General features: G+C 44.0%; 1 protein-coding gene and 1 pseudogene across 2 annotated transcripts in view; one reads left to right on the top strand and one right to left on the bottom strand.

Annotated features, from left to right (window-relative positions):
- The window catches only part of NPNT (nephronectin), a 75,647-nt gene extending 59,584 nt beyond the window's left edge, over positions 1-16,063 (top strand). For both annotated transcript variants that reach the window (XM_066631843.1, XM_066631844.1), the window contains 4 exons: positions 126-221; positions 948-1,046; positions 7,466-7,722; positions 14,168-16,063. In XM_066631843.1, coding sequence (XP_066487940.1) covers positions 126-221; positions 948-1,046; positions 7,466-7,722; positions 14,168-14,263 — 548 coding nt within the window. In that variant the 3' untranslated portion in view covers positions 14,264-16,063. The remainder of the gene's footprint in view (positions 1-125; positions 222-947; positions 1,047-7,465; positions 7,723-14,167) is intronic.
- Positions 15,114-15,230, bottom strand: LOC136656262 (5S ribosomal RNA; annotated as a pseudogene).
- Positions 16,064-18,724: the final 2,661 nt, after the last annotated feature.

Raw genomic sequence — 18,724 nt, forward strand, 5'->3', positions numbered from 1 at the left:
GAATTCTCCAGGAACACAATACCAGAAGCTTTCCCTCCATCTTTTATGTCTATGATGAAATTAATCACTGGTCTACTTCTTTATCTTATTTGCTCATTTCTTTTAAATGGCTTCTTTTCCCCCAGTTCCACGCCAGCCTGGAGTGAGCAATAATCTCTTGGAAACATTTGAAATTGAAAGAGGGATTAGTGCGGATGAAGATGTAGCAAACGATGATCCAGGTAGTTGCTGGGTTTCTTTACTTATTCTCTTTTGGGGATTGCCAAAACATCAGGGGCATGGGAGAGGTTTGGGGAGGAAGTGGGGCAATTCAGGGGAGGGAGAGAGCAGAACTTGCACGGGATCCTATCCCCTCTTTCACTCTCCTTCCTTTCCTTGAACTTATGCCAGCTACATAGCTGGAGTGGATCCATTGCTGACCAGACACCCTACTGAGAGGCAAGTATCTAAAGCTCTTGTTGGTCTTCTGGTTACTCCCTCCCTCTCCCACCATAACATGCAGCATGTGCTGCATTGGCATGGCTGCAGGCTATGAAGTAGTCGGGGACAGGACTGTGCTGTCAGTCTCATGCGTGCAAATGAACTTAGAAAGATTGTATCTTTCTAAGTTAGAAAGATTTCTACTTTTCTACTTTTCTACTTAGAAAGATTGTATCGAGAAAGATTGTATCTATATGCCCTTGATGCCAGTGATAAAAGGCAACTTCACACTTTAGGCAGCAAACACATATTGCTACATATACTCTGGTGTTACATGGATGCAAAAATGTATGATGTGGACAACATAGTCTCATCCTCTTTCTGCATGCAGCACTTGTGTTTACCAAGTAAAGTGGGGACCTTTCCACTGATAAATAGTCCTGTCTGTAAATTCCAGCCAGCTTGTTAGATCCTGAAAAGCCCACCCAACCTCAAAAGTCAAGTTGACCTTGCCTTGTCTTCTGCAGGTGTTCTGATTCACAGCTGTAACTTTGACAGTGGCTTGTGTGGATGGATCAAAGAAAAAGAGGACAGTTTACACTGGGAACCTGTTCGAGATTCCTCAGGTATTGCTTGATTTCTTTTGATTTAATTTATACTTGTTTTGTCACTAAAGATTCAGGCTGCGGAAGAAATGTTTAGAACGAAGCATTTGGGACAAAATACTGCAGTAAGTTGCTAAGTGATACCCCTGCTCACCCTACAGATACTGGGCTGGGACAAAAAAAAATCTTACATTGCTTCTGGAAGATAATCTGACTTTGATTTTGGTAAATTTCTTCGGAAAGAGCTTTCTCCAGAGCTGAGGAGCTGCCACCAAATGCCTCTTTCGGTGCTTTTCCTGGTCCAGCCTGGAAGGTGCCCCCCCCCCCATATTCTCAAATAATTATAGTGATTGTGGTAAGAAGAAAGCAAAAGGGAGAGGAAGTGCATACAATATAAGGCCTCCTCTGCACTTAAGATTGCCTCCTTTTTTTCTGGCAGGATTCCTGTGCCTTTAACAGGTGTACAGAAATTCAGCCATGGGAATGAAAGGAAAGGAAAATCAGTACCTGGTAAATTTCTGCATGTCAGGCAACTTGTTCCAATCACAGGACACCTGATAGAAAAAAAGAGCTGGCAGTATTATCCATACCAGGTCTTTTCCAGGTAACTGTGCAGTGTCACACATGGCATGTTTCTACAGAGAGCATTTCTTTGCAGGAGAACCAAACCCATGACATATGCAACCATTGCACTGGCCTTTTGCTATGCTTATGTGCAAAGTGGCCTTCTGGTGCTGTACAGGTGCGTTTGTGAATCAAGTCTCAAAGACCTTGTTTCTTTTTACATCTTAGCTAGCATTACCTTTTCATGCACTGCACAAAGGAATCCAATGGCTATGAAAGAGGCGGTAAGACCAGGGACAAAAAAAGAGCCCAGAAATTTGTCACTCACTTTTTCATATAGTCTTGAGAGCAAGACTGCTTGGAATCCGTTCTGGAATTCCTGTTGGAATGTTAAATGCTTCTGTACCACAGACAGTGATTACGAGGATATGCCATATGTTATCAGCCAGAGACACAGGAAAGACCATCATATTCCCCGTACTATTCATGCTACTACTATTTCTTATAATTTTTCAGTAATTATATAACTTTTCAGTAGGACAGTGGTTCCAAAACTTTTCAACCACCAGGACCCACTTTTTTAAACAATGCTGTAGCGAGACCCACCTAGTTTACCAGACTTTTAAAAAGGGAGATCTAGAAATAAATGTTTGTTTATAAGTAATAATAACCAGAAAAAGACCCTCAAACTTTGTCTCCTTATATTTACACATGCTTTCAATTTGTGGGAGCTCAGCTCCTTGCAGGGCAGTTAGGAGCTATCTTGCACACTATAGGAACTGAGCTCTTTGCAGGGTAATTAGCATCTACAGTATCTGATTTTTGAATAGCCTCAGGCCTTGAGGCAATTAGTTATCTGATCTTTCTATCACCCTTTAGCAACCCACCAAAAGTCAGGTCATGACCCACCAGTGGGTCCCACTGTACTGCAGTACTGCACCAATGCAGTAGAGCATTTTCATCTGGCAGCTCTGATTATGTATGTACATCATCAGCTGCATCAAAAGACCAATCTAGTCAGTTCAGTAGAGCTTGGAAGAACATCACAATCTTGATGTATTCTTGAGCGCACTCGGGATACTCCTCGGCGGGAGGGGGGTCGGGGGCTTCTTGTAGTGGGGGATTCGATTATTAGAAACATAGAGAGGGGGGTTTGTGACGGATGTGAGGACCGCATGGTGACTTGCCTGCCTGGTGCGAAGGTTGCGGACATCACTTCTCGTCTAGACAGGCTAGTAGACAGTGCTGGGGGAGAGGTAGCGGCTGTGGTGCATGTCGGCACCAACGACGTGGGCAAGTGTAGCTGGGAGGTCCTGGAGGCCAAATTTAGGCTTTTAGGCAGGAAGCTGAAAGCCAGGACCTCAAAGGTAGCGTTCTCTGAAGTTCTACCTGTTCCACGCGCAGGGCCAGCTAGGCAGGCGGAGATCAGGGGTCTCAATGCGTGGATGAGACGGTGGTGTAGGGAGGAGGGGTTTAGATTCGTTAGGCACTGGGGAACGTTTTGGGACAAGCGGGGCCTGTACAAGAGGGACGGGCTCCATTTGAACCAGAATGGAACCAGACTGCTGGCGCATAACATTAAAAAGGTGGCAGAGCAGCTTTTAAACTGATCCCTGGGGGAAGGCCGACAGGAGCCGAGGGGCATCCGGTTTGGGACTCCTCATCCCTATGGGATGAGGATGGGGAGGTTAGAGAACAACAAGACAAAGGCAGGGTAGGAGAAGAAATTGGGAAAGGTAGGGTGATGGGATGTGATAGACGGTTTGGCACAATGAGAGGATGCGGGGACAAAGGAGCGAATAAGCAGCCCATCCTGGGGCATTCCGTGTATAAATGCTTTTATGCGAATGCCCGAAGTCTACGAGCAAAGGTGGGAGAACTGGAATGTCTGGTGACAAGGGAAAATATTGACATAGTGGGCATAACGGAAACCTGGTGGAATGCGGAGAATCAGTGGGATACCGCAATCCCGGGCTATAAACTCTACAGGAGGGACAGGCAGGGGCGTGTTGGAGGTGGGGTGGCCCTTTATGTTAAGGAAGGGATAGAATCCAGCAAAGTAGAGATTGAAGGTGGGTCCGACTCCACCGTAGAATCTCTGTGGGTTAAATTACCAGGCTTGTGCAGCAATGTAATACTGGGGGCGTGCTATCGTCCTCCAGACCAGAAATCGGATGGGGACCTTGAAATGAGGAAACAGATCAGGGAGGTGACAAGGAAGGACAGGGTTGTAATCATGGGGGACTTCAATTATCCTCATATTGACTGGGTCAATTTGTGTTCTGGTCACGATAAAGAAACCGGATTTCTTGACGTGCTAAATGACTGTGGCTTAGATCAGCTAGTCACGGAGCCCACCAGAGGACAGGTGACTCTGGATTTAATTTTGTGCGGTACGCAGGACCTGGTTAGAGATGTAAACGTTACTGAGCCATTGGGGAACAGTGATCATGCTGCGATCCGTTTTGACGTGCACATTGGGGGAAGAATACCAGGCAAATCTCTAACAAAAACCCTTGACTTCCGACGGGCGGACTTCCCTCAAATGAGGAGGCTGGTTAGAAGGAGGTTGAAAGGGAGGGTAAAAAGAGTCCAGTCTCTTCAGAGTGCATGGAGGCTGCTTAAAACAACAGTAATAGAGGCCCAGCAGAGGTGTATACCGCAAAGAAAGAAGGGTTCCACTAAATCCAGGAGAGTGCCCGCATGGCTAACCAGCCAAGTTAGAGAGGCTGTGAAGGGCAAGGAAGCTTCCTTCCGTAAATGGAAGTCTTGCCCTAATGAAGAGAATAAAAAGGAACATAAACTGTGGCAAAAGAAATGTAAGAAGGTGATAGGGGAGGCCAAGCGAGACTATGAGGAACGCATGGCCAGCAACATTAAGGGGAATAATAAAAGCTTCTTCAAATATGTTAGAAGCAGGAAACCTGCCAGAGAAGCGGTTGGCCCTCTGGATGGTGAGGGAGGGAAAGGGGAGATAAAAGGAGACTTAGAGATGGCAGAGAAATTAAATGAGTTATTTGCATCTGTCTTCACGGCAGAAGACCTCGGGCAGATACCGCTGCCTGAACGGCCCCTCCTAACCGAGGAGTTAAGTCAGATAGAGGTTAAAAGAGAAGATGTTTCAGACCTCATTGATAAATTAAAGATCAATAAGTCACCGGGCCCTGATGGCATCCACCCAAGGGTTATTAAGGAATTGAAGAATGAAGTTGCAGATCTCTTGACTAAGGTATGCAACTTGTCCCTCAAAACGGCCACGGTACCAGAAGATTGGAGGATAGCAAATGTCACGCCTATTTTTAAAAAGGGAAAGAGGGGGGACCCGGGAAACTATAGGCCGGTCAGCCTAACATCCATACTGGGTAAGATGGTGGAATGCCTCATCAAAGATAGGATCTCAAAACACATAGACGAACAGGCCTTGCTGAGGGAGAGTCAGCATGGCTTCTGTAAGGGTAAGTCTTGCCTCACAAACCTTATAGAATTCTTTGAAAAGGTCAACAGGCATGTGGATGCAGGAAAACCCGTGGACATTATATATCTGGACTTTCAGAAGGCATTTGACACGGTCCCTCACCAAAGGCTACTGAAAAAACTCCACAGTCAGGGAATTAGAGGACAGGTCCTCTCGTGGATTGAGAACTGGTTGGAGGCCAGGAAGCAGAGAGTGGGTGTCAATGGGCAATTTTCACAATGGAGAGAGGTGAAAAGTGGTGTGCCCCAAGGATCTGTCCTGGGACCGGTGCTTTTCAACCTCTTCATAAATGACCTGGAGACAGGGTTGAGCAGTGAAGTGGCTAAGTTTGCAGACGACACCAAACTTTTCCGAGTGGTAAAGACCAGAAGTGATTGTGAGGAGCTCCAGAAGGATCTCTCCAGACTGGCAGAATGGGCAGCAAAATGGCAGATGCGCTTCAATGTCAGTAAGTGTAAAGTCATGCACATTGGGGCAAAAAATCAAAACTTTAGATATAGGCTGATGGGTTCTGAGCTGTCTGTGACAGATCAGGAGAGAGATCTTGGGGTGGTGGTGGACAGGTCGATGAAAGTGTCGACCCAATGTGCGGCGGCAGTGAAGAAGGCCAATTCTATGCTTGGGATCATTAGGAAGGGTATTGAGAACAAAACGGCTAATATTATAATGCCGTTGTACAAATCGATGGTAAGGCCACACCTGGAGTATTGTGTCCAGTTCTGGTCGCCGCATCTCAAAAAAGACATAGTGGAAATGGAAAAGGTGCAAAAGAGAGCGACTAAGCTGATTACGGGGCTGGGGCACCTTCCTTATGAGGAAAGGCTACGGCGTTTGGGCCTCTTCAGCCTAGAAAAGAGACGCTTGAGGGGGGACATGATTGAGACATACAAAATTATGCAGGGGATGGACAGAGTGGATAGGGAGATGCTCTTTACACTCTCACATAACACCAGAACCAGGGGACATCCACTAAAATTGAGTGTTGGGCGGGTTAGGACAGACAAAAGAAAATATTTCTTTACTCAGCGCGTGGTCAGTCTGTGGAACTCCTTGCCACAGGATGTGGTGCTGGCGTCTAGCCTAGACGCCTTTAAAAGGGGATTGGACGAGTTTCTGGAGGAAAAATCCATTATGGGGTACAAGCCATGATGTGTATGCGCAACCTCCTGATTTTAGGAATGGGTTAAGTCAGAATGCCAGATGTAGGGGAGAGCACCAGGACGAGGTCTCTTGTTATCTGGTGTGCTCCCTGGGGCATTTGGTGGGCCGCTGTGAGATACAGGAAGCTGGACTAGATGGGCCTATGGCCTGATCCAGTGGGGCTGTTCTTATGTTCTTATGTTCTTATGATGAGGATGTTCAACAGATACACATCTGCATTTGCAGTGTGTACTGAACTCTGCACACACATGTGGAAGGCTGCTTATGTGCATGGATCTTGGATTAGAGAAATAGTTTTGTGTTTAGTATTTTTGCCTTCCATTTTCATATAAAACCTCTGTCTCCTCTAAGATCTTTTTCTAACTTTGGAACACTTAATAAAGTGAGTTCCAAATCAAGAAGTCCTCATTAAGTCAGTGATAAGATGTTTATATGACAGAGAGACTCATTTATCAGAGTTTTGACTTCATACATGAAAGGCTCAGAGAAACAACTTATTCATATTACGAGGCCTTTTGCTTTTGGCTCTTCTGAATAGTGCCAGTCTTCTGGTTTTCATTTAGCATCTGATGACTCTTGAGCAGATAACTTCCCAGAAAGGAAGAGGCGCATGAATGACCTAGAATAAATTCCACATGTTTGGCAGCAATCTAAGATGATGGCAGTGAGTTGGGGGACAGGATTTGATGGGAGATGACTGGAATATTAGTCCATGTTTATAAGGTTTAGGGCAGTTTTTCCATGCGCCTTTTTAAGATTTTGGTGGGAAATCTAGGACTGTAATTCTATGGACATGTACTTGGAAGTATATCTTATTAAATTTGATAAACATGGATTGGTTCAGGCAGCCACCATGGTTTTTCTAATGGCCATGGCTTCAGTTCTTCTCCTTCCTCTCATCACAGTTGAACATTCAGTAGTAAGCAATGTAAGATGTTTTAATAACTCTTAGGGCCCAATCCAATCCAACTTCCCAGCACTGTTGCAGCTGCAATGCAGCCCCAAGGTAAGGGAACAAACATGCTCTTACCTTGAGGAAGCCTCCATGACTACTCCCCAATGCAGGATGCAGCATATGCCCCATTGGCATCGCTGCATCAGTGCTGGAAAGTTGGATAGGATTGGACCCTTAATTTACTACATTGTCAACCTACATTGTACCACAAAAACTAAACCATTATAATTAGGCTGTTTTTTTGTTTGTGTTTTATTAAAAAGTTGAAGTTTTTTTTGGTTACAGGTGGACAGTATTTATCTATCTCCGAGCCCAAAGGAAAAGCAGGACGAGTAGCACGTTTGATCCTTCCACTTGGCCATATAGCTCACTCTGGGAATATGTGCCTGTCCTTCAGGCATAAAGTGTCTGGGCTACATTCTGGTTTGCTTCAAGTCTTTGTAAGAAAGACTGGCACTTCTGGACTAGCAGTTTGGGGAAGGAATGGTGGTCATGGCTGGAGGCAAACACAGATAACCTTGCAAGGATCTGGCATCAGGAGTGTAAGTACAATACAGGGATGCTGTAAGTGGGAAAGATGGAATATTGGTTCAGTTTAGCTCTTGATTACAGTGTTGGCCTTAGCCCCTCATCTGAAAAAAAGGGATAATTATGTTCTACCTTACAGCGTTGTTGTAAAGATTACAATAAGATCCTATATACGACACAATTTGAACACTGTAAAAAGTGCAAGATGAATGCTAAATATTAAGGTCTTGTATGTTACTTGAGCAGTGGACCAACAAGTGAGTTGTGGCAGTGGAGACTGCTTTACAGCAGTCACATAATTGTTTAAATATCCCATGATTCCTTCATTCATGCTTAATAGCACAACTTAACTATTAGAAGTATATCAGGAGTTGATGCATTGGATTAGGATGCTTTCTTTCTCCCTAACCGATATTCCTTGCAATGATTTGCGTTAGGAATGGATAATGAATGCTGACTTGCTGCAGATGGACAGCTTCTTTTAAAGCATATTAAAAATGCACTAAAAACAATTATTCATGGTCATAAAATGTGAGATGGGCTTAGAATTGATTAGACATAAGGTTTTAAATAATTTGGGCTTTATCAGAACTGATGAAAGACTGTAATATTTTGGGGTTCTCTAGTATTTATAGTTTGCTGTAACCCTTTCAGTACTTTCATCTTTGCAAGCATGTTGGGTTAACAAGTTTCTTAGATTTTAACCGGAAGAGCATGTGGCTGCCTGTGGGCCATGTGTTGCCCAGTCTTGTATTTTAACCAATGATAACACCCTTTCCCTCCTGCTACAAAAATGCCCCTCAACTTGTTCACTTGTTGGAATAATTCATTTGTTTAGGAAGTAGAAATCTCACTGAAATAGAATGTCTCCAAATGCTATTCGAATGATGCAAAAAGGAATGGTCATATTTAAAACCAAAGTTAGTGCATCACTTGAAGGTTAAGATCCCTCATGAGATTTCAGAACATACTGATTGCACAAGCAGAAATTAAGTTTTCTTTTAGAGCAGTGTGTATCAGGTGTATTGGAAAGCAGGTGATCACTGCCAGAGACGTGGAGCTACTGGGTATTTACTAGAGGCAGCTTCTAAGAAAATGTTCTATGTGCCATTTTTTTTTCTTTGACTGCATAATCTCCACAATAACATAAAATTTGACATAGGAGTTTATTTTGCCATGACTACATCACTGAGGCAGCCCATACAGAAACTGGCTGCTTGAACTGTGGATTTATGATAAGAAAACAATTTGTACTATATAGAGTAGCCATTTTCAACCTTTTTCAAGCTACTGCACACTGACAAGGCACTGAAGGCACACTACTAGTTTTTAATTACATTATTATGTTACAATTAATTTAATTAATATCGCTAAGGGCACAAGCCTAACCAGGTCTACTCAGAAGTAAGTCCTATTTTGTTTAATGGGGCTTACGCTCAGGACAGTGTGGTTAGGATTGCAGTTTTAGATCATTACATGACAATGAAAGAAATTCCCAAGAAGCTTGAAGAGGGAAGTGTATGTGGTTTCTGGAAAGGTTTTGAAGTAGGTCTGCTCAAACTGTTATCAATTGATCTGCTCTGATATGCCAGGAAGTGTTGGCAAAGAGAGATGAGACTGAGCATACTGGAGAAATGTGCGGTGAGGGGCAGTGAGGAGATATGGCTGAAACAAGTGCAGGATTCACTGGGATTGGGGGGGGAGAGAGAGAATGGGAGGCAACTTATAGTCAATGGGGTTTACTCCTAGGTAAGTGTGGATCAGATTGTGGTCCAGTGCCCTTACTCCCAAAGCCTTGCCAGGGGAGGCAACGCAGGGAGGGTCACTTTGGGGCATTGCTGGCAAGGAAGAGGGTCTCTCTTGAGGATCCTTTCCAGCCAGGCTGCTTCTGACTCCGTAGCTGCTTCCACCTTCAGGCTCGCTCTCACTGCTTGCCCTCACTCCCTCCATGTTCCTACCCAGGAGCTCTTTCAGGCTTCTCTAGCTGCCTGGCTGGCTGCCCAATCAGCACATGGGGCAGGCAGCCAGCAACAGCAGGAGCGTCGAAGCCCCTTTGTGGGCTGTCCCTTTTTCTCCTGCTGCCCCGTGAGGCTCCAAGCCGCCGCTTCTCCCACACACGCGCAGCTGCTGCCACCTGACTCCTTGGCCCCGCGGCACACTTGAGGCAGCCTCACGGCACAGCGGTTGAAAACCGCTGATATAGAGCTTCCGTACAATGAGTTTATCTCTGTCATTTTCCATGAAAGCATCCCAGGGCTGGGAAGGACGTCTTCCTGACACCTTGGAGGGCTGCTGCCTTTCAAAAAAAGTCAGTACTGAGCCAGATGGACCCATGGCCAGACCACAGTACAAAGCGTATCATAAGTGTCATGTAAAAAATTATACTAGCTTAGGGCATATCCAGACATCCTTGTAATCCAAGAATCAGAGGGTTTTTAAAAAAAATTATAGGTCAGCTGATCCCATGAGCTGGAGACTTCCAGCCAGACATAAGCAGCTGTGCTTATTGTTTTACTGCTAGCTCCCAAATGCTTATTCCAAGCACTAAACACAGGGGAAACAACTGTCCTCTGAAGTCAGTGACAGCCATTCCAAGCCATTCCAAGCTCCCTGAGATATCATTTGTTTGTCATTTATGCCATACTTAAAACTAGATCAAATTGGTACAAACTGCAAAAGAGGAGATTCCAGTTGAATATCAGGAAGAAATTCTTATTGGTCAGGGCAGTTCGACAGCGGAACAGATCGCCGGGGGAGGTGGCGGATTGTCCATTGCTGGAGATCTCCAAGCAGAGTCTCAACTGGCACTTGCTGGAGGAGCTTTAGGAGGATTTCCTGCTACAGGAGGGGGTTAGAGTAGATTACTTTGTGCATCCCTTCCAACTCTATGATTCTGTTATGCTTCCTGTTTTGCTTCTGGGATTGGTGCTGTTATCACTGGAGAAGGCCAAAGTCAGAAAGCACCCTTTCATGGAAAGATATAAGTATAGTCTTGCAAGTCACAGTCATGTCTGAATGCACATGAAAATATAATGTTAAATTCAGTGGTGTACCTAGGCCATCCGTCACCTGGGGCAAACTAAAATTTTGGCGACCCCCCCCTAATTTAATTAATTAATTAATTAAATTTATTATTTGTAAAACTGTGTGATTTTAAAAAGCTGCCTAACACACAGCTGCCTAAGATAGACAGCACCACACTGGACAAGCAGCACAGCAGCATATTAATGTTGCTCAGAACACTCGATTTGCAGCACTGGACTGCTTGAGAGCATAGGGAAGAACCCTGCTGAACATACTGAGAGCAACATAGGTATTTATGGCATAAAACCACAAGACCAGATTTGCAGTGTTAGTGAGACACTGACAGCAAAACAGACACACGTGTGTGAGTTCACTGAAAGCAAAAGAGACTTGTGTGAATGGTTCACAAGACAGCATGGAAACAGGCCAGGGCAAGGCCAATCTAGCATCTCTGTTTCCCACTGAAAGCAGCGTAAGGTAGGCACCACTATTGGAGAAGCAACACAACACAGCAGCATTAGCCATCTCACATCTGACAAATGATTTTAAGGCTACACCACTGTAGCAAGCAAACCCATACTTCTGGATGTGGTGAAAACCACAAGGCCAGCAGAAGAGACTTGTGTTAGTGGTTCACAAGAGAGCATAGAAACAAGCCATACTAGAAACAGGCCAGGGCAAGGCCAATCTAGCATCTCTGTTTCCCACAGAAAGCAGCGTAAGGTAGACACCACTACATTGGAGAAGCAGCACAACACAGCAGACGTTAGCCATCTCACGTCTGATAAATGATTTCAAGGCTACACCACTGTAGCCAGCAAACCCATACTTCTGGACGTGATGAAAACCACAAAGCCAGCAAAAGAGACATGTGTGAATTGACCTAAGGCAAGGCCAATTTAGTCCAACTTTCTTTATCTCTGTTTCCCATAGATAGCTACCTAAGTGGTAGACTAAATAACAGTGAAGGCCAGGACAGCACGATAGTGTGTTATTGAACACAGCACTGTAGCAAGCAAATGCATGATTTGTTTATGTAAAACAACAGTAAGGAGCATTGACATTAGAGCATTAGAATAAAGCATCAGCAGCAGGGCCTCTGAGAAGAATTTTATCAGGGGGTACAAAGTTTATACGTTTATTATTATTAACAGTAGCACAGAATAACAGTGTAATAATAGACACCCACTTCCCTGCCTCTCAGCAGATTATGAATGCTTAGTGGCTTCTAATATTAAGAAAATGAGAAGAGCCCCAAGATCTAAATCAGGCCAAAGGCCCATCTAGTCCAGCTTCCTGTATCTCACAGTGGCCCACCAAATACTTCAGGGAGCACACAAGACAACAGACACAACCTGTGGCCTGGTGCCCTCCCTTGCATCTGGCAATCAGAGGTAGCCTGCCTCTAAAACAAAGAGCTTGCACATACCTACTATGACTTGTAACCTGTGATGAACATTTCCTCCAGAATTTGTCCAATCCCATAAGAACATAAGAACAGCCCCACTGGATCAGGCCATAGGCCCATCTAGTCCAGCCTCCTGTATCTCACAGCGGCCCACCAAATGCCCCAGGGAGCACACCCGATAACAAGAGACCTGCATCCTGGTACCCTCCCTTGCACTGGCATTCTGACATAGCCCATTTCTAAAATCAGGAGGTTGCACATACACATCATGGCTTGTAACTTGTAATGGATTTTTCCTCCAGAAACTTGTCCAATTCCCTTTAAAGGCAACAAGGTCAGATGCCGTCACCACATCCTGTGGCAAGGAGTTCCACAGACCGACCACATGCTGAGTAAAGAAATATTTTCTTTTGTCTGTTCTAACTCTCCCAACACTCAGTTTTAGTGGATGTCCCCTGGTTCTGGTGTTATGTGAGAGTATAAAGAGCATCTCTCTATCCACTTTGTCCATCTCCTGCATAATTTTGTATGTCTCAATCATGTCCCCCCTCAGGCGTCTCTTTTCTAGGCTGAAGAGGCCCAAACGCCATAGCCTTTCCTCATAAGGAAGGTGCCTCAGCCCAGTAATTATCTTAAAGGATTATTTAAAGGCATCCAGGCAAGTTGCCATCAGTACTTCCTGTGGCAAAGAGTTCCACAGACTAATTAAATGCTGGGTAAAGAAATATTGGCAGGGAGGGGGTGGCTCCAAGACCTTGCCACTGCTAAATAATCCAGTTCTGCATCCCTCCTCCCCAAATTATAAATACTGTTTTAATGACCAGCAGGTGCTGAACTACTCAAACAAGAAAATTGATATATATAAATAAGCTTTTTTTTGGAAGAAGCTAAATAATTCAATTCTCTTGAAACCCCCCCTCCCCATAATTGAGCAAAGTAGTTCGTACAACAGGATGGTTTTCTTTTAACTACCCTCCAGTTGGTGCCAACAAAGGCTGCAATCCTACCCACACTTTCCTGACTTACTTCTTACTTCTGAGTAGACCCAACTAGGATTGTGCCCAAAATCTCTGTTGACCCTGGAAGTCAGGAGCAGCCAGCCAGCATGATGGAAATAATGAATGGGTGAGGAGGGAGGCTACAGAAGGAGGGCAGCTCATGATTGGCTGGCGATCAGCCAGTGAAGTGGTCTGTACTGTTCCAAGAGAAAAAAACTGGATGGTGATTGGCTTGGGCTGGCTGGAGACTTGGGGAGGGGAGAAAAACACACCTTAGCAGAGCACAGCCAGCAAAATTAAAAAGGGAAACCAAAGGCAGAGAGATGGGGCAGTGGCTGGGGGGGGCAGTGAGCTCAGGGGGCTGAGGGAAGCAGCCTGCCCTCCCTCCAACACACGGAGGCTCCGAGGCTTGGAAAAAGTCTCGCAGAAGCTCTGTTTTCTTTTAAAGTGAAACGCGTTGGGGGTGTGGGGGGGAACACAGCTTCAGCGCCCCTCCCCAGGCTGCCTGGCCTCAGCGTCTGGGGCTTTTGCCCCGTTTGCCCCAGAGCCAGGCCCGCCAGTGGCTAAATTATAGGGAATACTAAGACCCGTGAACTTAGGGTATGTCTTGCCAAAAGCAAGGGTGCTCATTTATATTCTGATTTTCATACCTTTTTTCTCATTTGGAATTCTAGAAGAAGGAAATTGCATATTCATCTTTCAAAAGTTTTTTGAGAAGCAGCCTTCAGAATGCTCCCATTTCATACCAGCAGCTCCTTTTTTCGTTTACCCTACCTCACATGCAAGCATATGTGTGGTGTATAGCTGCAAATTTAATTCAAAGTGAAGAAGAATGACAATGGTGGAGAAGAAAGCAAATAATTTTAGTTCTCTTGAAAGCAATCAGTGTCCTGACAACCTGTGGGAAAACTGGAGACACAAGTCTCCCTCTGGATTTGTACTTGGAATCCTGAGAAGCTGTGCTACAATTTTGGTCATAGGTTCTACTCTGATATACCCCACTTTTAAAAAATGTTCTTCTTTTTCCAGGTTATTTTCAAAGGTGAGAAAGGAAAAGGACGATTTGGCGAAATGGGATTGGATGATGTGAGCTTGAAAAAAGGCCCGTGCTCTCAAGACCATTAGTGATACAGGCAGACTGGCAAAGAACTTAATTTCCCATGCTTCTTAGCTGAGAGAGATGGTGAACTGGCCAATGCTTCTCTCTTGTCTGTTTTGTGACATTGTGATGAACCTTCACCTAAGTAAGGAAAATTTTCTGTAAAGACAAAACCAACATTGGGTCGTTACATGAACAACTTTCCAAGCTCACAATGTGCTTGTGGCATCCTGACTTACTCCAACGTAAGGATATACAACATCCTTTATGAAGAACAACATGTGGCTAGACATCATTCAGAGGAGTCTGGAATATTCAGCTGTTGCACTCAATGGTCTTCTGAGCATTTTCCCTTTGCTGGTCATACTGTGTACCATGGAACTGGGTCAACTTCATAAACTGAAAAAAAAAAAAATCAGGCCTAGACCTGAGCCTTTGTTGTTCTGCTGCCATTGACTTTTAAAGAAGGGTGTTTTTATGTATATATAAATAGCATTTATTCTTTTATTGTATCTTATTAACAAGAGGCAGTTATAGAGTAGACACCACATCCCTTAATATTGGTAGGGCTGCATTCTGTATAAATGTATATGGCTATCAATGTATTTATATGTGTTGTGTAGTCACAGAATCTAGTTGCAAGGTAAACGGCAGCTGTGCACACCCAAATTAGACTAAAGTACCCAAACCGACACTGATGGTCAGCAAGGGAGTAATCTTTCACAATTTGTCACTCGCTTAAAGCTGTCCTCTTTTTGTCTCTGAGCCAGCAAAGTTTTGTAGAAAAGGCAGAATTGTCTTCATATTCATTTTCCCACTGTATCTGCGGACTTGGTTTATCGTTGGCAACCTTCAGTCTCGAAAGACTATGGTATAAGCCTACAGCACCCAGTATTCCCAGGCGGTCTCCCATCCAAGTACTAACTAGGCCTGACCCTGCTTAGCTTCCGAGATCAGATGAGATCGGGCATGTGCAGGGTAACAGTTGTGGTTTCAGTTATCCATGGATCACATATTCCCACCATTGCACTCACGGCCTATCTGTTTTGTTTGTCGTCCTGTCGCTGTCTCCTGTACTGTCTGCTTCCTACTTCAGTCGCTTCTGTCACCACCACTATCAACATGGTTACTATTTGCAGCCCTCCAAACTGCTTGCCTTGGGCAAGTGCTAACAAGCAAGTGCAAAGAGGAAGCAGTTTGGAAGGCAATGGGTAGTTTGTTTATTAGGAGGTACTACTGTCATCGTCCCCTTTTTCCCCCTGTGTGTAATATGGCCTCATAATGGAGTCTCTCTTGCTAATTGTACAGTATATATGCACAAATCAAGTTTGGTATCTTCAAGTTTCATTCTGTTTGCCTTTGACATGCAAAGGATTTCTCTGCATTTGAAGGGTGTTCAGATAGTTCAACTGTTGACACAGGTGAATCAGATGATGTAAGTGGTAGAGCAATATTGACAAATTAAAAATTAACAAATCACTGGGACCACATGGCATCGACACAAGAGTCCTTAAACAAAAATGTGAAATTGCTGATCTTCTATGAAAAATATGTAAGTTTAAATCAACCTCTGTGCCAGAGGACTGGAAGACAGCCAATGTAACATAGATATTTAAAAAGGGATCCAGGAAATTACAGGCCAGTCATAGAGAACAGGTACACGCTACTATACCCTATACCAGAGGTTCTCAAACTTTGAGGGAGCTTTACTCCCTCAGTAAGTTCTTGCGGGGGAGGGGCTAGGGCAAACATGCGATCCCCAGGATCGCGTCGCTAAGGGGGGCGCTTTGCACTTACTTCAAGTAGGCAGGGCTACAGGAGGTGCGGGGAGCCCTGCGCAGCCCTGCACAGTGTTCCCCAAGGCTTGGAACGTTCAGAGAAAGCAGGCACAAAGCACCTCCTGCAAAATGGAAGTTCTTCGCGCCCACTTTTAGTGAACGTTCCAAGCCTCAGGGAGCGCTATGCAGGGCTGCGCAGGGCTCCCCTCACCTCCTGCAGCCTGCTGCAGCCCTGCCTACTTGAAGTAAGTGCAAAGCACCCCCCTTCGCCCCCCTTAGTGACGCGATCCTGGGGATCCCTTCCCCCACCCCTTAAAGGGATGGGGAAAACGTTACACGAACTGGTGGGTCGCAACTCACCAGTTTGAGAACCACTGCCCTATACATAAGGTGATCTTGTGAAGCTAAAAAAAACAAAAGCTGACAAGTTCTAAACCATAGTTTAGGCATATTTTGTGTCTAAGAGTGCAAATGATGATGTGGATTAATTATGTTTAGCAGAAACCATGGTTTTACATTGTTTGAGCTTTGCCACAGAAATCAGTTGAACTTTTCGCAGGATGATACAGGTTCCATTTTTCTACTTCTCAGACACCATAAATAAACTACTTATAGAACTGAGAATTTCATTAGATTTATGCAGATTTAGGCAGAAATACTCAATGTGCTTGATGGTATTCTGTTGTTGTTTTTCATTATTCTCAGTTGCAATCCTATGGGTGCATCTAGGGGGTTTTAAAGTTTCATTATCCCCAGTTGCAATCCTATGGGTACATCTAGGGGGTTTTAAAGTTTCCCCTGCAGGCATTTGTGCAACTATCTGCTTTTTAAGCGAAGTTGCTTTAAGCATTAAATACAACTTGCAGAGTGACCAGATACAGTGGAGGACACAGTGCCTATACCTTTAACCATTGTATAGAAGAGGAAGTTTTGGCAGGTGCAGCTCAATATGGAAGGGTTTTAAAAGCTGCACCTGCCAACTTTCCCCCTTTTAGACAGTGGTTAAAGGTTCAGGCACTGTGTCCTCCATTGTATCTGGTCACCCTGACAACTTGGCTATTCTGCCAAGCAAACCACTCTAGTAGAAACATCAAAGACAACTCTGGCTGTAAGCAGGATTCTTCCATCTTGTGCATGTATCTTTGTAAACTTCAGTCCAAGGAAATTTTGGAATGATGCAATGTACATGTTTGGTAAAGCATGTTGAATTTTTATAGTTGGGATGCTATTGAATAGGGAAAAAAAACAATTTTCATTGTAATCAGATGTTTTCTTAGACCAAAATCCATCTCTCTATTGTAAGATTTTTTTTAAAAAAGTATAGCTGTGATTGAACATTGTATTATTATAGTCTTGAGATATAAAAATGTAGATTAAATACAATAGGCACAATCCTGAAAAATCATTCATGACCTATTCATATTGAAGTCAAGAGAATTGGACTTAGTTGCTACTAACTTAAGATGATTGATTTTGATAGGACTTAGTCATGATCACTGTTCCCTGAATTCTGCTCAGTATTAAACTCAGTTTATTTTGTCTTTATCCAAGACAGTAATATGCAAATGTTGTTAAGCTCATTGGACTGGTAAAAGCTTTTTCTGGTTGAAATTGAAGACTCTTCCATTCCAATCATTTGATGTCACAAAACCTTAACATAGGTCACAATCTAGATTAGAATGTCTTCTGGTACACTTATGCATTGTTACCATGTATTATCTTCCTGGATCTGGGGTTCCAGTGCATCTACCTACATGGGCCTTGCCATTCAGTTTAATGGAGTAACTCTGCATGTGCAGAGCTGTCCCATCCATTGGAATGACTGGGTTATCTGCTCAGATAGGAGGTTTAAAGATGAGTTCACAGGAGGCTCCAGAATGAGGTGTTAGACTGAGAGAAAAACATACTAAGTCCCCATAGACATTATGCTGTACTGTATGTAATGGGCAATAACTGTTGACTGTTTCCCAAAAGAGATAAGTCACTGAAAAAGATGGCGAATGTCACTTCTAAGAGCTATGAAGTGGCATCATCAGGTCCTCTGGTGTTACCTGAAGGTGACATGGCAGCATGTCAGAGGGAGGAAATGGTTGTTCCTTGCACATCTGTCATGCTTTTGGTGTAATAGCCAAAGAAGGAAATCATACAACTCTTTTGTGGTGAGCAGCATGAGCACCAGATTGCAAGGAGACCTCATGACCATCACTGGAGAGGTAAGAAACTTCTCCTATTAAATGTACACCTGAAAAGTGCAAATGTCATGTACAGACCTGCTTCCACTACTTCAGTGTGGCATCTGTTGACTTGTGAAAAAGTTGTTCTGTCAGCAATGTATTTTGCTGTCATTTTCACTGTCATTGATTGACCTAACTGTAACCTTACTTTCAGTTTGGTTTGATTACAGACAAAAAACTGGATTTTCATGCAGCAATTTTCTCCCATTTAGGCTGATTCTTCATCTCCTCAATGCTAATTTTTAGGTAACCTTTCTCTAAATCATACCTCACAGATGATTCTGTGGAGGCATGGCTATAAAGAAGCAAAAGGAGACAATATATACAACAGAAATAGTCATCACCATATCAAAACAGCAAGCACAATAATTTTTACACAATGGTCTCAATTCCACTTATATATGTGCTGTAAGAAACTGCTATATATTAGCAGTTGTACTTGCATATTGCAGTGATGGATGGATGGGATGGATGG

This window comes from Tiliqua scincoides, chromosome 6 (assembly GCF_035046505.1).
Source record: "Tiliqua scincoides isolate rTilSci1 chromosome 6, rTilSci1.hap2, whole genome shotgun sequence".
Lineage (NCBI taxonomy): Eukaryota > Metazoa > Chordata > Lepidosauria > Squamata > Scincidae > Tiliqua > Tiliqua scincoides.